Source organism: Mustelus asterias, chromosome 19, assembly GCF_964213995.1.
Source record: "Mustelus asterias chromosome 19, sMusAst1.hap1.1, whole genome shotgun sequence".
NCBI classification, from domain to species: Eukaryota; Metazoa; Chordata; class Chondrichthyes; order Carcharhiniformes; family Triakidae; genus Mustelus; species Mustelus asterias.
Genome location: NC_135819.1, coordinates 8,086,943 through 8,111,310, shown reverse-complemented (window position 1 = coordinate 8,111,310; position 24,368 = coordinate 8,086,943). Strand labels below are relative to the sequence as shown.

At 44.2% G+C, this 24,368-nt stretch overlaps 1 protein-coding gene across 5 annotated transcripts in view; it reads right to left on the bottom strand.

The window, feature by feature from the left end:
* Positions 1-24,368, bottom strand: part of khsrp (KH-type splicing regulatory protein) — a 61,301-nt gene that overhangs the window by 27,713 nt on the left and 9,220 nt on the right. For 2 of the 5 annotated variants that reach the window (XM_078234996.1, XM_078234998.1), the window contains exons 2-9: positions 12,974-13,070; positions 9,195-9,233; positions 7,729-7,765; positions 6,989-7,038; positions 5,644-5,715; positions 4,325-4,339; positions 3,609-3,666; positions 316-487 (exon numbers count right to left, since the gene is read on the bottom strand). In XM_078234996.1, coding sequence (XP_078091122.1) covers positions 316-487; positions 3,609-3,666; positions 4,325-4,339; positions 5,644-5,715; positions 6,989-7,038; positions 7,729-7,765; positions 9,195-9,233; positions 12,974-13,070 — 540 coding nt within the window. The remainder of the gene's footprint in view (positions 1-315; positions 488-3,608; positions 3,667-4,324; positions 4,340-5,643; positions 5,716-6,988; positions 7,039-7,728; positions 7,766-9,194; positions 9,234-12,973; positions 13,071-24,368) is intronic. The other 3 variants (XM_078234997.1, XM_078234999.1, XM_078235000.1) reach the window with 2 other exon arrangements.

Here is a 24,368-nt window from a genome sequence, read left to right as displayed (position 1 = left end):
AATAACTAGCGTCGGGACAGTTGGGCTCCTGATTCTGAACAGTGACAATTCACTTCAAATAATCATTTGGCCCAACTCTGATTCTCCGGCTTTAGACTGCCGAATGGAACTAGGAGCGAGAGGCAGCAATCTCATTCGATAAGAATGTTCTGAACTGGTTCCTGTCTGAACCTACACATCGTTAGGACACCCAACCCATTCTGTTTGGGAACTTGGATTTAATATACAGAATAAAGTCATCTTTCAGACTGGCTTCATCGGATCATTTGGACTTTTACCCATCAGGTTCCTTTCTCCTCTTCACCCTGCCCGTACCTGAAGTTGTTTGATGGTCTCTCCACCTTTGCCAATAATTAGTCCAGCCTTTCCTGCTGGAATCACAATCTCCTGAATGGATCCATTTTGGCCGTTTGTGGTATCGTGGGTCTGACCTGGAGTCCCACCTCGACCCCGAGACACGATCTCATCCAGTAGCATTTTTGCTGTCCTGTAAATATAAACCGTATGAATGCAAGCAGCATTACACAAAGCATTTCATTGCTATTTTAATTACTGGAAAACAGCGTCAATCCCTGGGAAATCCTGCAATGCTCTTGCAGCTCCATTACAAAGGAAGCTGCAAATTGAAAGAAAACCCTCCTCAAATGTTTAAAGAGGCGATAATATTCTGCACCCTATCTGACAATGTGTGGCATGAGGCTGAATTTATGAGAACGTGAGTATTTAATTGGATACAAAATTGGCTTCTGTGGTTGTAGAGAGTTGTTTTTCAAACTGGAGGCCTGTGACCAGCAGTGTGCCTCAGGGATCAGTGTTGGGCCCACTGTTATTTGTCATTTATATCAATGATTTGGATGAGATTATAGGGGGCATGGTTAGTTAAGTTTGCAGATGACACCAAGATTGGTGGCATGGTGGACAGTGAGGAAGGTTATCTCCAATTGCAGCGGGATCTTGATCAATTGGGCCAGTGGGCTGACGAATGGCAGATGGAGTTGAATTTAGACAAATGTGAGGTGATGCATTTTGGTAGATTGAACCAGGGCAGGACTTACGCAGTTAATGGTAGAGAGTTGGGGAGAGTTACAGAACAAAGAGATCATGGGGTATATGTTCATAGCTCATTGAAAGTTGAGTCACAGGTGGACAGAGTGGTGAAGGCGGCATTCGGCATGCTTGGTTTCATTGATCAGAACATTGAATACAGGAGTTGGGACGTCTTGTTGAAGTTGTACAAGACATTGGTAAGGCCACACTTGGAATACTGTGTGCAATTCTGGTCACCCTATTATAGAAAGGATATTAAGCTAGAAAGAGTGCAGAAAAGATTTCTAGGATGCTACCGGGACTTGATGGTTTGAGTTATAAGGAGAGGCTGGATAGACTGGGACGTTTTTTCTCTGGAGTGTAGGAGGCTGAGGGGTGACCTTATAGAGGTCCATAAAATAATGAGGGGCATAGACAAGGTAGATACTCAATATCTTTTCCCAAAGGTAGGGGAGTCTAAAACTAGAGGGCATAAGTTTAAGGTGAGAGGGGAGAGATACAAAAGTGTCCAATGGGGCAATTTTTTCAGAGGGTAGTGAGTGTCTGGAACAAGCTGCCAGAGGTAGTAGTAGAGGTGGGTACAATTTTATCTTTTAAAAAGCATTTAGATAGTTACATGGGTACGATGGGTATAGAGGGATATGGGCCAAATGCAGGCAATTGGGGTTAGCTTAGGGGTTTTAAAAAAAAAGGGTGGCATGGACAAGTTGGGCTGAAGGGCCTGTTTCCATGCTGTAAACCTCTATGACTCTATGAGGCTCTCATTAAGGGAGCCAGGATTCTTTCCTGTAACAGACTAGAAATATTCTAACAGTTCTGAAACTTGGGTTTTGCAGGGAAATAGAATTTCTGACCAAGTAAAGCAAGGTTTTGCTGAAGATTTGGAGGCTGATGTAATCAGCAGAACAGCTGGTGAAGCTAACAGCACGGTGGCACAGTGGTTAGCACGGTTTCCTCAGCTCCAGGGACCCGGGTTCAATTCCCAGCTTGGTTCACTGTCCACGTGGAGTCTGCATGTTCTCCCCATGTCTGCGTGGGTTTCTTCCGGGTGCTCCGGTTTCCTCCCAGTCTGAAAGACGTGCTGGTTACGTGCATTAGCCATGCTAAATTCTCCCTCAGTGTACCTGAACAGGTGCCGGAGTGTGGCAACCAGGGGATTTTCACCCTAACTTCATTGCAGCATTAATGCAAGCCTACTTCTGATACTAATAAATAAACTTTTGAAGAACTCAAATACAGCAAAGATTTCTTCTCAAGCCAGCAATGCAAGTATACTCCAGAAGGCATTCTGATCTTTACACCTTCAGCCTCTCCCCTTCCTAGTTTGGTCAAAGGATTCCACAGGTTCAAAAGCAAAGCTGTTACTGTTATTGAAAGAACTCAATTAAGGCGAAAAGACCTCGGGAAGGGAACTCAGTTGTCCAACTGTGCCAGGGAACCCGATTGCCCAATCGTGCTCCTTTGATTGAGACCTGATTTCTTTCAATGACTTGGAGGAGGGGGGGCTGAAGAGTGGGTCAGTAAATTTGCTGATGACACCAAGATTGGTGGAGTAGTGGATGAGGTGGAGGAGTGGATGAGGTGGAGGGCTGTTGTAGGCTGCAAAGAGACATTGATAGGATGCAGAGCTGGGCCGAAAAATGGCAGATGGTGTTTAACTCTGATAAGTGAGAGTGATTCATTTTGGTAGGACAAATTTGAATGAGGATTACAGGGTCAATGGCAGGGTTCTGAGGAATGTGAAGGAACAGAGATCTTGGGGTTCATATCCACAGCTCTCTGAAGGTTGCCACTCAAGTGGATAGAGCTGTGAAGAAGGTCTATAGTGTGTTAGCGTTTATTAACAGGGGGTTTGAGTTTAAGAGCCGTGGGGTTATGCTCCAACTGTACAGGACTTTGGTGAGACCACATTTGGAATATTGTGTGCAGTTCTGGTCACCTCACTATAAGAAGGATGTGGAAGCATTGGAGAGAGTGTAGAGGAGATTTACCAGGATGCTACCTGGTTTGTAGGGTAGGTCTTATGAGGAACGGTTGAGGGAGCTAGGGCTTTTCTCTTTGGAGCGGAGGAGGATGAGAGGCGACTTAATAGAGGTTTATAAGATGATGAGGGGGATAGATAGAGTGGACGTTCAGAGACTATTTCCTCGGGTGAATGTAGCTGTTACTAGGGGGCATAACTATAAGGTTCATGGTGGGAAATATAGAAGGGATGTCCAAGGTAGGTTCTTTACTCAGAGAGTGGTTGGGGTGTGGAATGGACTGCCTGCTGTGATAGTGGAGTCGGACACTTTAGGAACTTTCAAGCGGTTATTGGATAGGCACATGGAGCACACCAGAATGATAGGGAGTGGGATAGCTTGATCTTGGTTTTAGACAAAGCTCGGCACAACATCGAGGGCCAAAGGGCCTGTTCTGTGCTGTACTGTTCTATGTTCTAAACCCAACAACACCCAAGGGTGGGACATGGAGAGGGGCACTGCCTCATCCCTAAACACTGCTTCTCCGCGTGGCGACAGGGCAGGCCCGCACTTAACAGTAACTGGGGCATTTGTACTTACTGAATTGACTCCGAATTTCCGGTCAGCGAGACACATCGTTCCGGCAAACCTCCGCTTTCTGCGGGAAAACAGGTTCCAGTTAAGTGTATTTGAAACACAACTTCCCAGCACAATGAATAGAAACATGCTCATGGAAGGAGAAAGAAATGAATAGCCCTTTAAGACTTTCCCACAGAAGTAGTTAAAGTCTGCCAGTTTGTTGAATGGGCCACAGTATAAACTTCCACAACCACAAGGTGGAAGATTAGAATTTAGAACAAGGACTTTGCAACTGGACAGAAGTCACAATCCTTTTAGCACATTAACATTTCTCCACAACTGCATCAGGAATAATCTTGATCTCCCTCAGTTCACAAGTGCAGCGCCCACTATGTTTAAAGTCATTAAACACCAGTTTCAGGCTGCAGGTCACAAACTTAAGCAGCATTTAGATTTCTGATGCAGTAAAGCTCTTTTTGGAGGGGATTCAACTGAGCTGTAATCTGCTTGTGACAGAGGGAAACTATTGCATACTTTCAATTAGCAGCATGCAGTTCTTGGAAAGAAAACTGATCAAATATTTGCTGTGATCACACTGGATTCAATCCGACTTTACAAAAACATGTTGCAAACCCATTTTGTTTTGGCTAAGATTGGCAAATCACAGAGGGAAAGGTAGGATGTAAAAGTGTGCGTGTTACACCACATATCAAAACACAAAATGTAGTCATACTCACCATCACTATTTGGCCCTGAGGAAGAAAGAAAAATTACAATTTATTTTGATTTCCACCAACACAAGCTGTTGGGACCAAATCCTGAATAGTTTTTGAAGCAACATAGCCAATGGCCAGAATGAGATCCACGAGTTACTCTATCTCCCACCTCACCACCCCGCCCCCCCCCCCCCCCCCCCCCCCCCCGCCCCAATGCCTTGAAGAATAATATTTCTATTCAAGGACAGGAGTTGGATGAGGGAGAACCATTTTTGAAGGGAAGAACAAGGATACGGCACAGTCTCGGCATCGGACATTGTTTCCACTTCGAAAGGAAACTAGAACTGGAGGGCACAGCCTCAAAATAAAGGGGGGGTCAGTTTAGGACAGAGTTGAGGAGGAACTTCTTCTCTCAGAGGGTGGTGAATCTCTGGAATTCTCTGCCCACTGAAGTGGTGGAGGCTACCTCGTTGAATATGTTTAAATCACGGATAGATGGATTCCTGATTGGGAAGGGAATTAGGGGTTATGGGGATCAGGCGGGTAAGTGGAACTGATCCACTTCAGATCAGCCATGATCTTATTGAATGGCGGGGCAGGCTCGAGGGGCTAGATGGCCTACTCCTATTTCTTATGTTCTTATGTTCAACTCATAGTTTTGATCCAATTAGTGTTGAGGACACATTACAATTACAACTTACACACAATTCCTTCCCTCTGGTTTAGTTTGAAAACAATTCCGATTATCAGTTACATTTCGACAGGTACGCGTTTGTTGTGGGTGCCAACAGCTTGCTGACATCGCAGCCAATTGATTCACTCTTCACAGAACAACCTAGGCAGGAAGCTTGGGCCAGTTATTTGACCACTGAAATGATAACCACTGCGCCAAAATATGTCCTTGCTTGACATCTGCTCCCAACCAAAGGAAATGGGAGAGCTGGAACTGGAGCCCGCTAACTTCTCTCTACAACTTAATGAAGCAGTAACTTTGACTATGAAGCACCAGCCACTGCCCAAGCTGAAATTAGCTTGCTTAGCACAGGGCAAACCTGGAAGCCATGCTATCTGGGGCAGAGATGCATCCATTAAGCATTCAGGAAAACCCCACGAGCTATTCATTCAAGCACTTCTACGTTTATCTTTGTTCATCAATTCAACTAACAAGAACGTCAAGCCCAGAGACAGCACAACAGCCTGAGAATACACCTTCCTCACACCTGAGAAGACATTTACTTTAACCTTCAACGCTTGCAATCGACTTTTAACTGTCAGAAAAGACGGCAACGTGGATTGACAAATTTTGAAAGGGTAAAGAAACAAGATTAAAGTTTAAATACCTGGTGCAATCTGTACTTTGCAGCCAGACTCCTGTTGTATTCGGTTTATCTGTTCCCCGCCTCTTCCTATAACTAAAACAAACCAAGATTTCACAAATTGGGCAGGATTACACCACAATATTATGCCTTGCTCATCCAAATACACTATATAGGGGCTTGGAGCAACTTTCATTGCTGTCAATATTGCAGATCAATATAATGTAGCGACAGTCGTTGAAATCAAACCACCTTAATAAGTCTAATACTTGTCCAACTATTAAGTGAGCATGCGTGTTACAAGTAACAGGCAGATATATATGCAAGTATAACCAGAGAGTAACCCCCCCCCCTCAGTACCCCCCCCCCCCCCAAAGCATATCACCTCCATCCTCACAAAACTAACTGCAGCACTTCGTACACCCCGAGAATCTCCAAGTTTCCTGTTACAATTTCCTCTCCACACCCCACATCTGCTGAATGCGTTCCCACGTATGGTTCCACAGATGGTGGGAGACCTTCAGTATCTTGCCCCAAGTGACCATTTTGCATCAGTGAGACGGGAGAGCGTTGAGGGGTTTGTGGGATGACAAGTTTATGCAGTAGAACACCTCCATGCTCAAAACGTTTCCACAAGAGGTTAGATAGCACAAGTAGGAACTCTGTCTAATTCTCTGCCTTCAATTTATAAGCCTTGGGAACAAAGAGTATCTTCTGAGATTAACGCAACTGCACGGGGCTGGGTCAACTGGGACCTTCTCACTTTGAAATGGGGCTTCACACACCAATAAATCCGAGTTACGGGTTTACACAATATTGCCCCACCTGCTGATTTGAAGTATTAAAGCACTTTATGAGGTCGTTATTGTGGGAATTACCCACCGAGCTGTTTAATCGATTGCCCCACTGTGCTTAAATACACATAAATGATCTACACAAACGCAGGGACAATTTTGAACAGCTATCAAGTGTTTCGGTCGAACTGAAATTAAAATGCGAGTAGGAATGATTAAAAAAACACTGAGCCGCACCGTGTTACACACACTTTAAGAGTCAAACCAGTTTAAACGATCTCCATGTCTTTTTAAACATTGGACACTCCCACACATTAAGATACTGCATCAGTTCGGACTTTCAGAATACAGATAAGCTACAGAACTAGCTTGTTAGAATCCAATAATCAAAAACAGATAGCCCCTTCTGTGTAGGTGCATGGGAATTTGGTCAGGACATGAGCTGTCTGGTCTCATGAAGAAGGGTTACTTGGACAAGGTACTGGAGTCGATGCCTTGCCTTCAGCGATAGGAGGATTAAAACTGAAAATAAAAAATTAAAACTTCACTTGCTCGTTATTCCAGCATAAACTTACCAAGACCAACCATCCCATCTGGCACTCTGTAATCCTCTGTGAGGGTTGCCCTGGAAAAGAAGATAGATGCCAAAACCAAACAAATTGACAGAAACAGATTGCACAAGAGAATCCCAAGATTCACTCGCCCCAATTTTCCCTTTGGAAAAAAGGGTTTATTAGCTCTTGGGTAGTCAGATATGAACCAACATGCCACTACTTCATGATGTCCAAGCCTTTTAAATAATGCCTTATTGAACATGCTGCATACATTAATACTTGCAGTGCTATATCACTGCTGACTTACGGTAACCACACTGTCCACATCTCCAATTCTAAACTGTTAAACAATTTACCTTTGAGGAAAGGTGCTGAAGCAGCTTTTTTCTCTTCATTTCCATCCCTCCTGAAGGGGCTGTCTCTTGGAGCTCAGCTCCATAGTGACTGACAGCCCTGCATACCTCATTGCCGTGTCCACTAATCACATGCGAGTTTTGATCGAGGGGGGAACAGGCTTTCAGACTCAAGTTATCCACGTCCGAGCTTCTGGGAAAGATTGCTGCACAGTGACCATCAAAAGGACTCCAGACTAAACCAGAGGCTTGTGGTGTCTCGGTGCTTTCGCAGTCAGGATCTGCTGGCAGCACAGACAGGGGATTGAATGTTGGGACATCTTGATGGGCCTGACTTGGAACTAGACTCCATCTCTGGCCCATGAAGGGGAAGCTCTATATTTACCTTCAACATTAAGCTCTCCTTACCTTTGCTGATGTATTGCTGCAAGCTGAGCTCCAATCGCTAGGGGAGAAAAACAGGGACCCAGTTAAGGGAAAAATATAATCTTCCAATGTAACACAGCAATAATAAAATTCAAATACACTCGTGCCATAAATGTGAAAATCAAATTTATTCAAACTCCTTCAGCATAACCACACAAAATGTTCATAATTTTGAGTCGCTTCTTAACACAATAAACATCAATTCATTGCTAGGCACTTAGACATCCCACGATGGGAACATCCATTAAACGGGGGGAAATGACCAGCTATCATATCAATTAGAAAAGCCCTCAGAAATATTATTTCAACGAACCACACAAACTGCAATCAAACTGATGTTAAGCCAAAGCCGTGGATTTGATGCAGGAGTGTGGGAATGTTGCAAATGACCAGGCTGCCAAGGAACTGAGTGACCAATTTACACTGAAAGCTAGTTACTTGTCCACCACTGCCACTGCATTTTGCGATTGACACCGTGAATCAAAAACACTCGGTCTCTGTAACTGTACTGAAACCACAACGCAGAAAGGGAATTTCTGTTTTACCAGTTGACAGAAATATCAAGTCAACCGTGAGTCAAACGGCTGGATTCAGTGCAACAAATGGAGAAGTCTAACACAAAATTAACACTTTTAATCTACAAATGCCCAGGCCAACCTTTGCTGACACAAGCTAGAAAGTGACCTTCAGAGCATCTGCCTACAAAAATCTTTATTTCAGAAGTACCATGTTATGGGACTCCTTTCTGCTCAGTGGAGGCTATGAAAGTTCAACAGTGGAAACCTAATTCCATTTAAGCTCTCTGTCCAACCAGTTCTTTGATATTCAACCATCATTTTGTTTTCTTAAACCGGAGATAAAGCAGTTTCGCCATGGGATCTTTCCAAAAGCACCAAGGTAAAAATGTTCAAAAAGTAATCCCAGGAGACCAGGGTAAATCTGCACCCGTTATTTGACTGCATTTATTTATCCAAATGCCACACAAGTAAATCATGAAAGTCTAATTCTCAGGCTCAAGTGTTACAACTGAACATCTTATTCCACGGAAGCCAGTTTCAAATATTTCAGCAAAATGTTCACTCGCTGATTGTTGAGAAGGACTTAAGTCAGCACAGCAGTGCTGTAACCAAGTTTATTTCCTACAGTAATCAGCCAATATACGAGCTGCCAGGTACAGTCTGTGCAATGCCTTTATTTCATAACCACTACTCTGATCTGTAGTTACGCAAAACATTCGCAAGCTTCAAGTGCCCTGTTAACAACCCAACATTGAAAGAAAGGAATTGCAATTCAGTGTGATAACACCATGCAGACAGATCCACTGCTACAAGTGTGAATCAGCTGGCTGTGGTACTGTGACCAGGAGATTTCACATCTGTCTCAACTCCCAGCGACAAAACAGATCAAATCATTTTTTTGTAGGTGCAAATAAGAAGTAGGCTACTTACGATCGCTTTGTGCTGCTATTTTTTTACTATCAGGCTGATCTGCAAGAGAAACAAAAGGATTTTTTTTCACGCTTTACAAAGGAATAAATCATTTCAGCTGTTCAGAATGTCAAAAGCACTCACGTCATCTGCTGTCCCATTACTGAAGACGTTCTTCACACATTTCTTCACACACCCCCACCGCTCCAGTATACTGCACGCAGCAGTGTGGGAACGCTGATTTAATATTCCCAGAGTACCATAAACATTGACACATTTGCCATCCTGCTGCTTCCAGTAAACAAGGCCAATATCTGGTCCCCCAATTTCATTTGCAAACTGCTAATTTAACCGAGATGGCCAAGGCCACATTCGCAACACTAACAGTACTATTCTCCAAACTGTACTTGTTGATTTATCATGCTAGATCCGGGGATTTGTTACTGCATAAAAAAGGTCTCTGCTTACCACTCGGGGGTAACCAGGGCCCGCCGTTTAGTGAATATTTCAAATTCCGTTATTAGATTAAATTCTGGGATCAATTACAAATGTCCCTTCACCGTTGAATTTAATTTACATCGTTACCAGTATTAAAACGAAGAATAAATAGCAAGGTCACTTGGGAGTTAATAAATATTTAGCAGTCAGTCCTGTCTCAGGTTCTGGCAGGGACGTGAGCGGCTGGAGATGGGTTGGAGCTTTGCAAGTACCGAGGAAAGAGACACCGGAGTTTAGAGACACTGTGGTGGGGCTGCTGGGCTTCAGCCACAAGGTCCTTTGGTCTGAAATTACACAAACACTTTGGTCGCTGCCGAGTGCCGATTGGTGCTGGGTATTTGGGAGGGGGAGGGTGGGACAAGCCTGAAAGCACCCAGGTCACTGAGGAACGGACGTGAGGAACAGCTTTCAGCTCAATGTGTCATTAAATTGATGACAACTCAAACAGGGGTTTCCTTGTGGCAGTGGTGATGTACACATGAGGTACAGTTAAAGCAGAGGGAATGGTTCATGCAGCAAACAAGTTTTAACAGCAGTGATTTGCCCGTGATGTGGCCCAGTCAGTTGGTTTGAGAGAGAATATGGATGAAAGAGATTGAAAATCTGCCCCGCGGTGTCAGCTAGTGGGCAGAACCTGCAATTACACTAACGGTGACAAAAAAACATTGCATCGGGAATACTAACGCAGTAATTTGACAATAAACATTATTAGAAAAAGACGAAAAAAATCAGGAGAACTGGAAGTTTTGATGGCAAGAACTAAGCGCCCTACAAAATTTAAAAACACAGCCAGAGATTCTTCATAATGGATTGTTATTGTATTAGAACACTCACTTATATGCTGAACCTAACTATAAATTGTCACTTTAGCAAGTAGAAGTAAGGAAAATATAGCTAAAGCCGATTGTGTTTTAATAGAGAAGGCCATCTTATGGCGAAAAACATTGATAAATTCTATTGTAATTCTGACCAAGTGAGGCAATCAAATCCAGTTGTCAAGAGAATTGGACCTGTTGAGATGGTGCAAGACAAACAATGATAAGAAAGTCTTGTATTTTAATCTCTTGCATCAGCACATCCACAGAACGTTCAAAACAACACTCCCAACGACCAAGCAAAAATAGTCAGGGAAAGAGCAACAGCCTCAAGGCTGCAAGAGTGGTTTCAATTTGATATCTTAATTCCAAAACGTTTAATAGCTTTGGCATCAGTATCAAGTGTCAAGCAGAGAGCTGTGGGATGGGTTCTTAGATGGCTCGTGCAGCACAGTAAAAATAAAGCATTAGAAACTTTATGTAAATGCATCAAAACATCTAGATAAGTGAAGGAAAAACTGTACATTCGAAATGTAAACAGGGCTGAATTTAGTTGGATTTTACTTCATCCCAGTCATGTTCATTTCTCACATGTTATTCACTACAGTGAGCGTGTATTTCACATTCCCATGTCATGGTTACATGACACCATTTATAGGGACATGAGTCACATAAAAGGGAAACAAGCACACTGGCTCAGAACTGTTCCACAATGAATTCTGGACTAAACCATGTCCAGGACAATCAGTACACTAATTTTTTTAATATCACAATGGCACGATGTGCCTCTCTCTTCACGGTGTTGACGTTCAGTCTGAATCCAACCGCAGTGGATCTGAAGCCCAGGTGGCCGAGGAGACCACCCGGGTCAAGTGCAGAACTGTGCGGCCTAGCGATAACCCAGCTTCTGGATGTCATACAGCTCAGCAAGCAGTTCCCTGACAGGAATTCTTCATTCCATACTAATTTCAGGACAGACCCACTTTGTGAGCATATAAAAACCGGGTTTACAGTCACTAATCAGATTCGGACGAAAACAGATTCCATTGCAAATTGCCAGAGTGCTGAGGAGGTCCCCATTTGAGTGTCACACTTCCGAGACAGAAAGTTGGAGGGCAGTACCCTTCCCCCAAGCCGCTAAAGATTGTATCCAGAGCAGCGGATGGGCATTTCTGAAACTATCCCTTCCCACAGGAAACATTACAATGGGAAGTTTTATAGAATCCTAGAATCCCGACAGTGCCATTCGGCCCATCGAATCTACAGCAACTTTCCGACAGAGAGTCTTACCCAGACCTTCCCCCTGTCCTATCCCCGTAACGCCACACATTTACCCCGCTAATCCTCCTAACCTACACATCCTTGGACACTAAGGAACAATTTAGCATGGCCAATCCACCTAACCCGCTCATCTTTGGACTGTGGGAGGAAAACAGAGCACCTGGAGGAAACCGAGGCAGACACGGGGCAAATGTGCAAACTCCACAGTCACCCAAGGCCGCAATCGAACCCGAGTCCCTGACACTGCGAGGCAGCAGTGCTAACCACTGTATCACCGTGACATTTCTCAAAGAATACTTTTGAGTCAAGGCTGCTCAGAATGAGGCACATGGCAGATGGTGGGGGACTGAGCACCAGAGGAAGATGTGCCATCCAATGCATTGGGATTTTCCAAAAGCTCATTTAGCTTCTGAGCACTTGCAATAAAATAAAAGTTTGAGTGAACAAGATTCTCCAGCAATAAAAGAGCCAATTAGACAAAAATGCCCATTTTCTAATACCATCTACTCATTGGATTCCCTCTCTCACAGGAGAATCCAATTGTATTTTGAACATATTTATACCACCTGCTTTTTAATAACCCTCCCGAGATTTAGTCCATCATTCAATTCACTTAAAAACAAATCCCTTGTTGTAAGCTCATGACCTTGCCTTTAAACACTTGAATAAAGAGAAAAGAATTACCCGCATCCGCTTAGTCAATCCCCCTCATATTTAAAAAAGGGTTACCCGAGTGGGATGAATGGGCTCTCTCATGAACAAACTTTGACCCAACTGCATGGTCACCATCAGGTCTTCTTTTGGGCAATAATGGGTGAGCCAAACACATTGTGAACAGTGAAGGATTCACAGTGAGTGAGGCACATCACTTTGTGACCACCTTCATCGGTCACAACAGCTGCAATTCACACCACTGCTCCCAATATTATTTTACTCTAATGTTAATCCCGGCGTCTGTGACTCATCACCAGACATGTTTTCAACCAAATTATTTAATATACGCAGCATCTGTCACCACAAACTGAGGCTGAACCAGGGACAGTTTGCTAGCCAGTCTTTAATCATTACAAAAAGACTGCATTAGCTACAACGAAAGCAAACGTTATAATACTGAAGACTGATACTGTCAGCTATCGAGGCAAAACAATGACTAACGACAAGCCTCAGTATAAGTTGCAGGAACCAACTATTCTCCAATTGTCTTACCTCCATCTTCCAGTTGTCGCTTTTGGCCAACAAATCCAAATTCTGGTGTGCTGTGGTTTACCGTTGTGGCTGTGTCACCTCCAATTTTAGCAGCTATCTGCAGATTTATTAAAAGTCACAGTTAGAATAAATGATACTTGTGCCCGAATGATCTGAAGCATTGCAGAATTTTCTCAGCAGTTGGCTCTGCTTTAAACTACACGAGGAAAATCCACTCCTGCAGTCACTAAGCAGATGGAGCCAGTTAGCAGCAGACCCTAGATACACACACACACACCACAATGCAGAGTGGTTTCCAAACCTGTTTCAATGCACAATACTTCCAGACTTTCAAACTTCATAGTGTGCATCTTCATCAGATGCCAGGTGGGCTGTCCGCTTTCATCCCTTTTAGACTTTAGTAGTTTAATACAACTCAGGCTTCCAAAGATGTGCGGGTTAGGTTGATTGGCCATGCTAAATTGACTGTAGTTTCGGGGGGATCAGCAGGGTAAGTATGTGGGATCATGGGAACAGGGTGGGATTGTGGTCAGTGCAGGCTCGATTGGGGAGGAGGGAGGCAGTGTCAATCACATTACTGTGGGACTGGAGTCGTATGTAGGCCAGACCAAGTAAGGACAGCAGATTTCCTTCCCTAAAAGGATATTAATGAACCAGATGGGTTTCTGCAACAATTGATGATGATTTCATGGTCATCAGTAGGCTTTTATTGGGATTCTAAGCCGAGTCCCCATAGAAATACCCCAGGCCTCTGAATTACTAATTCCTGCTGAATACCATGCACTGCACACCTCAGGATGACCTGCGTGCCAAACAGCTCAAGCAGAAAGCGATACAGAGCAAAGCAAATGAATGATCAATCGATCTGATCCAAGCTCTGCAGTTCTGCCACATCCAGTTGTGAATCATGGTAGAAAATTAAACAACTCACTAGACAAGGTGGCTCCACATATCACCCCATCCACAATGATGGAGGAGCCCAGCACATCAGCGCAATAAATAAGGCTGAAGCAATCCTCTTCAGCCAGAAGTAATAAGTGGATGACCCATCTCAGCCACTACCGACATCACAGATGCCGGTCTTCAGCCATTACGATTTACCCTACACGTTATCAAGTAACTGAAGCTGCTGGATACTGCAAAGGCGATGGGGTCCTGACAACATTCCAGCAGCAGTACTGAGGACTTGTGCTCCAGAACTTGCTGCGCCTCCAGTCAAGCTGTTCCAGTACAGCTGCAACAGTGTAAAATTGCCTCTGGTACATTCCGTACACAAACAGGACAAATCCGAGTCCTCAGCACCTCCCTCTGCGACTGGATCCTGAACTTCCTAACTCACAGACTCCAATCAGTAAGGATAGGCAACAACACCTCTTCCACGATCATCCTCAACACCGGTGCCCCACAAGGCTGTGTTCTCAGCCCCCGACTATACTCCTTGTACATCTATGACTGTGCGGCCAAATTCCCCTCCAATTCGATTTTCAAGTTTGCTGACGACACCACCGTAGTGGGTCGGATCTCAAACAATTACGAGACAGAGTACAGGAATGAGAGAGAGAATCTGGTGAACTGGTGCAGCAACAATAATCTCTCCCTCAATGTCAACAAGACGAAGGAGATAGTCATTGACTTCAGGAAGCATAAAGGAGAACATGCCCCTGTCTACATCAACGGGGACGAAGTAGAAAGGGTCAAGAGTTTCGAGTTCTTAGGTGTCCAGATCACCAACATGTCCTGGTCCCCCCATGCCGACACTATAGTTAAGAAAGCCCACCAATGCCTCTACTTTCTCAGAAGACTAAGGAAATTTGGCATGTCAGCTATGACTCTCACCAACCTTTACAGATGCACCATAGAAAGCATTCTTTCTGGTTGTATCACAGCTTGGTATGGCTCCTGCTCTGCCCAAGACCACAAGGATCTACAAAAGGTTGTGAATGTAGCCCAATCCATCATGCAAACCAGCCTCCCATCCACTGACTGTCTACACTTGCCGCTGCCCCGGCAAAGCAGCCAGCATAATTAAGGACCCCATGCACCCCAGACATTCTCTCTTCCACCTTCTTCCTTCGGGAAAAAGATGCAAAAGTCTGAGGTCACGTACCAACCGACTCAAGAACAGCTTCTTCCCTGCTGCTGTCAGACTTTTGAACGGACTTGTCTTGCATTAAGTTGATCTTTCTCTACACCCTAGCTCTAACTGTAACACTACATTCTGCACTCTCTCCTTTCCTTCTCTATGAACGGTATGCTTTGTCTGTATAGCACGCAATAAACAATACTTTTCACTGTATACTAATATACGTGACATAATAAATCAAATCCAACCTGGCCAATTACCACCCTATCAGTCCACCCAATGATCACTGAAGTGATGAAAGGGGAAATTAACATTGCTATCAAGCGGCTCTTGCTGAGCAACAGCCTGCTCACAGACACTCAGCTTGGGTTCTGTCAGGGCCACACTGCTCCAGAGTTCATTACAGCCTTGGTTCAAACATGGGCAAAAGAGCTGTACTGCAGAGGTGAGGTGAGACTGCCTGTGACATCAAGACAGCATTTGTCAGAGTGTGGCATCAGAAACACCAGAGTAAATGGGAATCAGGTGTTCATCTCTCCACCAGTTGGAGTCATACCTGTACAAAGGATGATGATTCTGGTTGCTAGAGGTCAGTCCCCTCAGTTCCAGGACATTACTGCAGGACACAAGATAGTATCCTCGTCCAAGCATCTCCAGCTGCCTCAATGACCCCAGTGACTTGGAAACATATCACCATTCCTTCACTGTCAATGGGTCAAATTCCTGGAACTCCCTCCCTAACAGCACCATGGATGTACTTACACCACATGGACTGCAATGGTTCAAGGCAGCAGCTCACCCAACCTTCTCAAGGGCAATCAGGGGTGGCAATAAATGCTGGCCTTGCCAGTGATAAACAAACCCCATGAATGAATAAAACAAATGAGAATGTAATAGTCAATTGTGTATCAATGTATCACTCCCTCAGCTCACTTTACATGGCAACCAGGAAAGAGAAGCAACTCAGACACCATGAGCTTGTACTGCATCAGAATGCAGACACTGTATAATGTTGGGTATGTTTCAAGGCAGTGTATTCCCATTTTTCAAAGCAATTACCCAGAATTGATACAGTGAAATACCAATGATAGCTGTCCATTGCTCACTACCTTTGGGGGTAAAGAATCCAACAATATTACCTTTCACTAAGCATTAAGGTTCCACCTACGGCCCAGCAATAGTTAATGCCTTCAGACACATTAACAAAAACAGATCCAACAAGCCGATTTAACAAGATGTTCACGAGTTCGTAATGCAAAATATGCTCAACCAGCTGGGAAAAGGTACTTGTGCCATTTAAAATACGCTGGCTCCCCAAGTTGATTGTGATTGGGTTCGGTAAATGGAGCAATGTTGCTGCTCTGGGTTTGCTGATCTGAAACACAACAGCAGCTTGGTTGGCCAGAGCGAGAGAGAGTGGATTTGAGAAAGAAAACCGGAAAACTGAGGTTTCCCATCCCTGATCTCTACTCACTGCTGGAAAAACACGTGGCGTAAATTACCCAACTAGTTCAGGGTCAAATATAACTTAGACACCTCCAGGGACAAAACAGCGTGATGCACTTGCTCAAAGCATGTAAAACGGCTGTACCTGAGGGTGGGCATATGACACTATCAACAACCCACACACAGCACAGTATCTGAGTAAGCATCCACACACATGGAATAGACAGAGGCCAAGGTAAGCGTCGGCACTGCCAAAAGTCAGGATCACATTCTAAATTCCCAACTTATAGAATGTGCAAACTCCACACAGACAGTGACCCGAGGCCAGAATTGAACCTGGGTCGCTGGCGCTGTGAGGCAGCAGTGCTAACCACTGTGCCACCCATACTTCCCCCAAAGGAATTTAAAAAGGGAATAAGGAAGTTTTCCCACTTCTCATTCCAATTCCAGTGGAGCAGAAACTTGCTGGTCAACGGTTCAGAAGAAATAAATGATCCGCACAATTACAAAGAGACAAGCATTTCTATGATGATTTCCTTCCTTGCCTCTAACTGACCTATGGCGCAACGGGATGCGTCCATTCCGTTTTCCCCAATCACCGGTCATGAGGCAGACGGTAATAAGGAAGACAAATGGAATGCTGGCTTTTATTTCGAAGGGAGCTGGAGTATGGAAGTAAAGAGGTGTTGCTGCTGTACAAGGTATTTGTGAGACCACATTTGGAATAGCATGGACAGTTTTTGTCCCCTATTTTAAGGAAAGATATATCTTTGAAGGCAGTTTACTGGGATGATCCTGGGTATGGAGGGACTGCCAAACGAGGAAAGATGAAACCGGTTAGCTCTGTCCTCCCTGGAGTTTAGAAGAATGAGAGGGGATGTCATTGAAACATAGCAGATTCTTCAAGGGGTTTGACAGGGCAAATGCTGGGGAGGATGTTTCCCCTCATGGGAGGGTGTAGGAGAGGCATAGTCACAGAGTAAGGGGATGCTCATTGAAGGTAAATGTCCCAGGACCAAACTAATATAACACATTTTCTCCCCACTTTCTCCTGCCTAGTCACTATTTTCTATTTGATTTTTTATCACTTCCATTCTTTTAAGATTGAACATAAATGAACAGCATCACAACCAAATTCAATCCCTCATCCAGTCTAAACCTTGGTTTACACATTGCATTATCAACTCTCCGAATATTCTTTCGTACACTCTTCAGATCTTGCATTTTAAACACCATCAAAACTCCTCTCAATCTCCTTCTCTCTGAAGGAGCTTCTCCAGCAAACCAACATGATTGAAGACCCTCATCCCTGGAACCTTGCTCATAAATCTTCTCTGCAACCTCTCTAATACCTTCACATCTCTCCTGAAGTGCAACGCCCAGAATTAGACACAACCGACACAGCTGGGGCTGAATCTGGGCTTTAAAAAACATCTTTGCTTTTGTAAACCATGCCTCCTTCTTATAAAGCCGAGTATTCCATAGGCCTTAAATTCTCAAACTGCCCTGCCACCTTCAGTTTGTGCATATCCCCCACATCCCTCAAGAATTTCATCTCTCATTTTATGACAATACACCCCATTCTTTGAATCAAAATGTATCACTTCACACTTCTCTACATTAAGTTTCATCTGCCCATGCCCTCGAGGTCCATCACTATCCCCCTCAGTTCACAATTCTGCATATTTTGAAACTATGCTTTGGGGATAGTTTCTTTGAACTACATTACGCCTGGTACTGTGCACAAGTTAGGATTAAAGATCTCAGTGAAGGCACCATAAAGTAGCAGTGATCATATGACTGAATTTTACATTCAGTTTGCGGGGGGGGGGAGTGGGTCTAAGACTAGTATTTTAAGCTTAAATAATGTTAATTGTGAGGACATGAAAGTAGAGCTCGGTAAAGTGAACAGAAAAATTAGGTTAAAGGATTGGTCAATAAATATGCAGTGGCAAACATTTAAATTGATATTCCATAATACAGAACAGATACATTCCAACAAAAAAAGAAAAGTTCCAAGAGGAAGACCCACTATCCGTGATTAACTGAAAAATCTGAAGATAGCATCAAACTTAAAGAAAAAGCACAAAACTGCGTAAAGATGGATCACAGGTCAGAAGATTGGACTGTATATAAAAAATAGCGAAGAATAACTAGATTGATAAGGAAATATAATTAAGGCAGGAGAGAAAGCTAGCTGGATTTTTAAACGAAGTTTCTACAGATACTTAAATAAGAATTGTTAATAAAGCTAACCTTGGTCCAATAGAAAGTGAGTTTGGGGAATCAATCATGGAAAAGAAAGATGGCAGATGAATTGAACAGGTATTTTGTATTGGTCTTCACTCTCGAGGATACAGCTCTGAATCAGGAAATGGAAGGGAGGGAGGAACGCAGGAAAATTATGATGAGGGAAGTGGTACTGAGTAAACGGCTGGAGCTGCGGGCTGACAAATCACAGGCATTCAGTGAAGTGGCTAATGAGACAGCTGATCAATGAGTTCCAATTTTCCAAACTTCCCGAGACGCAGGGAAGGTTCCATTAGATTGCAAATAATGAATGTAACTCCTTTATTCGAAACGCGGGGTGGGGGAAAGACAAAGTAGGAAACCAGCAGCTCGTTAGCTTAACATCGGTCATAGGGAAAATGCTATCATTAAAGACATTATAGCAGAGTTCTTGAGAAAGAAAATCGAGGTAATCAGGCAGAGTTATCATGGTTTTGTGAAAGGGAAATCATGTTTAATAAATATTTTGGAGTTCTTTATGGGAGTGCTGTGGATAATGAACATCTCGCCAAGGCCATCCCCACACCCCCACTTCTTGCCTTCAAACAACCGCACAACCTCAAACAGACCATTGTCTGCAGCAAACTACCCAGCCTTCAGGACCAAGACACCACACAACCCTGCCACAGCAACCTCTGCAAGACGTGCCGGATCATCGACACAGATGCCATCATCTCACGTGAGAACACCATCCACCAGGTACACGGTACATACTCTTGCAACTCGGCCAACGTTGTCTACCTGATACGCTGCAAGAAAGGATGTCCCGAGGCATGGTACATTGGGGAAACTATGCAGACGCTGCGACAACGGATGAATGAACACCGCTCGACAATCACCAGGCAAGACTGTTCTCTTCCTGTTGGGGAGCACTTCAGCGGTCACGGGCATTCGGCCTCTGATCTTCGGGTAAGCGTTCTCCAAGGCGGCCTTCGCGACACACGACAGCGCAGAGTCGCTGAGCAGAAACTGATAGCCAAGTTCCGCACACACAAGGACGGCCTCAACCGGGATATTGGGTTTATGTCACACTATTTGTAACTCCCACAGTTGCGTGGACCTGCAGAGTTTCACTGGCTGTCTTGTCTGGAGACAATACACATCTTTTTAGCCTGTCTTGATGCTCTCTCCACTCCCATTGTTTTGTTTCTTAAAGACTGGATTAGTTGTAAGTATTCGCATTCCAACCATTATTCATGTAAATTGAGTCTGTGTCTTTATAAGTTCTGTTTGTGAACAGAATTCCCACTCACCTGAAGAAGGGGCTCAGAGCCTCGAAAGCTTGTGTGGCTTTTGCTACCAAATAAACCTGTTGGACTTTAACCTGGTGTTGTTAAACTTCTTACTGTGATAATGGGGAACCCAATGTACTATAGCAAGATATCCAGATGGCAGGAGATGGCACATCAGAAGTTGTGGAAAATAAAAGCTCATGTTATATGGGGGTAACATGCTGCCATCGATACAAGGTTGGCTAGCTAACAGGAAACAGTAGGCATAAATAGGTAATTTTTGGTTCGCAAGATATGACGAGCCAAGTGCCACTGGGATCAGTGCTGGAGCCTCAACTTTTACAATCTATATAAATCACTTGGATGGAGGGATGGTTGGCTGGCAACTTTGCTGATGACACAAAGATAGGTAGGAAAGTGAGTTGTGAAGAGGACAGGAGGAGGCTACAAAAAGATATGGATAAAGTGACTGGACAAATACCTGGCAAAATGGAGTCTAACGTGGGGAAGTGGGAAATGTCAATTCTGAAAGTAAAAAACCCGCATATTATCGAAATGGCCAATGATTGTAGGGCTGTGGTAAAAACTGCAAACGGCTAACAAGTAGGTTCAGCAAGTAATTAGGAAAGTAAATAGAATGCTACCAGTTATTTTGAGGGGAATTGAACACAGAAGTATGGAGATTATGCTTCTGTTGTAAATGACAGCAGTGAGACCACATATGGAGTACTATGTACAGTATTAGTCACATTATTTGAGGGAGGAGGTAAATGTATTGGAAGCAGTTCAGAGAAGGTTTACCGGACTAATAGCTGGAATTAGAGGGGTGTCTTATGAGGAAAGGTTGGACAGGCTGGGCTTGTATCCACCTGAGTTTAGAAGACTAAGAGGACACTTGACTGAAACATAACATCCTAAGGGGGTCTTAACAGGATGGATGCAGAGGGGATGTGTCCTCTTGTCAGAGAATTTGGAATAAGGGGTAACCATTAAAAATAAGGGTAACACAGATGAGAATTTTCCCCCCCGCAAGAGTCATGAGCCTTTGGAATTCTCTTCCTCAAAAGGCAGTGGAAGCAGAATCCTTGATTATTTTAAGGTAGAGGTAGACAAATTCTTGGTAAACAAGAGGGTGAAAAGTTGTTGGGGGAGGCAGCAATCTGGAGTTAAGATTACAATTAAATCAACCATGATCTTATTGAATGGCAGAGCAGACTCAAAGGGCCTACTCCTGCTTGCTTTGTTCATATATAGTACCTTAACTACCTCCCCGCTCACTACAACTTTGTTAACGAGGAATTGTGATGTTATTGTAACTACGGAGACATGGTTAAAGGGGGGACAGGACTGGAAGCTTAACATTCCAGGATATCATTATTTTAGATGGGACAGAGTGGGAAACTGAAGGGGTGGGAGAATTGCATTGCTGATTAGGAAGCACAACACAGCTGTGTTGAGGGAGGACACAGTGGAGGGATCTTATCGGAGGCATTATGGGTGGAGCTCAGGAATAGGAAGGGTGAAAGCACAATGCTGGGAGTGTACTACAGACCTCCCAACAGCCCACAGGAGACAGAGGAGCAGATGTGTAGTCAGATACTAAAAAAGCAGGGTAGTTGTGGTCGGTGACTTCAACTTCCCCCATATTGATTGGGTCTCCCTCACAGCCAGATGGAGAGCAATTTGTTAGATGTGCCCAGGAGGACTTTTTGATAGTCTGTTGACAATCCAACCAGGGTGGGGGCAGTACTAGACTTGGTATTGGTGAATGAGCAAGGCCAGATGATTGATGTTTCAGTGGGGGAGCAGTTTGGGCTTAGCGACCATCATTCCATAAGATTTCAGATAGTCATGGATAAGGACAAGAGTGGCCCTCGGGTGAGGGTGCTGAATTGGGCGAGGGACAAATACATCCAAATTAGACAGGAGCTGGGGAATGTGGATTGGGGGCGGCTATTTGAGGGCAAATCCACATCTGGCACATGGGAGGCTTTTAAAGGCCAGTTGATTGAAGTGCAGGACAGGCATGTCCCCCCCCCAAAATCTGGGATAGAAATGGCAGGATTCAGGAACCATGGATGGCAAGAGAAATTGTAAGCTTAGTCAAAAGGAAAACATAAGCAACTAACTAACAAAGCCCTTGAGTATAAAGTAGGAAGGAACTTAAACATGGAATTAGGAGGGCGAAAGGGGGCCATGAAATGTTTAGCAAACAGGGTCAAGGAGAATCCCAAGGTTTTTTTACACATATAATAAGAGCAAGTGGGTATCAAGAAAAAGAGTTGGCCCACTCAAGGACAATGGAGGGAAGTTAAGCGTGGAGCCACAGGAAGTAGGGGAGATCCTTAATGGGTACTTTGCATCAGTATTCACCAAGTAGAAGGACATGACAGATGTTGAGGTCAGGGATGGGTGTGTGAACATTCTAGAGAATATCAATATAATTGAAGGAGGAAGTGTTGGGTATCCTAAATTGCATTAAGGTCGCAAGTCCTCGGGGCCAGATGGGATCGATCCCAGGTTACTGCGAGAGGCATGGGGAGAAATAGCTGGGGCCTTAACAGATATCTTCACATCCCCTTTGACCACAGGCGAGGTTCCACAGGACTGGAGAATAGCCAATGTTGTTCCCTTGTTTAAGAAAGGAAGCATGGATAATCCAGGAAATTATAAGCCAGGGAGCCTGACGTTAGTGGTGGGGAAGCTTTTGGAGAAAATATGGAGGGACAGGATATATGCACATTTGGAAGAAAATTAGTTAGTGACAGGCAGCATGGTTTTGTACAGGGAGGGTCATTAATTTGAGTTTTTTGAAGTGACCAAGATGATTGATGAGGGAAGGACTGTGGATGTACTTTATATGGACTTTGACAAGGTCCCACATGGCAGACTGGTACAAAAACTAAAATCACACGGGATTCAGGGTGGGCTGGCTAGGCGGATACAGAGCTGGCTTGGTTATAGAAGACAGTAGCGGTGGAAAGGTGTTTTTCATAATGGAGATCTGTAAGTAGTGGTGTACTGCAGGGATCAGTGCTAGGACCTCTGCTGTTTGTATTATATATAAATGATCTGGAGGAAAATGTGGGTGGTCTGATTAGTAAGTTTGCGGATGCCACAAAGATTTGTGGAGTTGCTAATAGGCTGACAGTGCTGGGGATTGTCAGAGGATACAACAGGATATAGATAGATTGGAGACTTGGACACAGAAATGGCAGATGGGAGTTTAATTCGGACAAATGCGAGGTGATGCATTTTGGGGGGTCAAATTTAGGTGTGAATTATACTGTAAATGGCAGAACCCTTTGGAACATTAACATAGAGGGATCTAGGCGTGCAGGTCAACAGTTTCCCTAAAAGTGGCAACACAGGTGGCCAAGCTGATTAAGGCAGCACACATACTCAATGCCCCTTCATCGACCAGGGCATTGAGTACAAGATTTGGCAAATAATGTTGCAGCTATATAAAACCTTGGTTAGGCTGCATTTGGAGTATTGCGTGCAGTTCTGGTCACCACACTACTGGAAGGACCTGGAAGCTTTGGAGACATTGCCTGGTCTCGAGGGTGTTGGCAATGAGGAGAGGTTGAATAAACTAGGATTGTTTTCACTGGAAAGACAGAGGCTGAAGGGAGACCTGATAGAGGTCTATAAAATTATGCAAGGCAGAGACAGAGTTGATAGAGGCTTTTTCCGAGGGTGGAAGTGTCAATTACAAGGGGGACACGGGTTCAAGGTGAGAAAATTTAAGGGAGATGTGCGGGGGAGGTTTTTCACGCAGAGTGTGGTGGGTGCCTGGAACGCACTGCCAGAGGAGGTGGTGGAAGCAGGAACAGTAGCAACATCTAAGATCTGGATGGGTACATGAATAGGGAGGGAATAGAGGGATATGGACTAAGTAAGAGAAGGTTTTTTTTTGTAGTTTAGTTTGGGCATCATGATTGGGACTGTCTGGTGGGCCATGATTGGGACTGTCTGGTGGGCTGAAGGACCTGTTTGTGTGCTGTACTCTCTCTGTAAGCCCTGCCTCCAGTGTACATCTCCATTTGGTGCCACTCCTCCTATTAACCCCCGTTTACCATGCATGTGCGAAATGCTTTTATGCTAGCTGCCAGTCTTCCTTCAATCTCTTTTTCTTTCTCTAATCTTTATAATTTCCTTCCAAGAACTTGCAAATTCAGCCTTGCTCTCACTTGTATTTTCAACTTGACAACTGGCACATACACTCATTCTTTGCTGGATCTTACATTTTATAACTTTCATCATTCAGGGAGTCTTGGCTTTGTTTGTCTTACATTCCCTAAGGTTATCTCAACCGTATCTGAACTTCCTCTTTAAAAGTAGC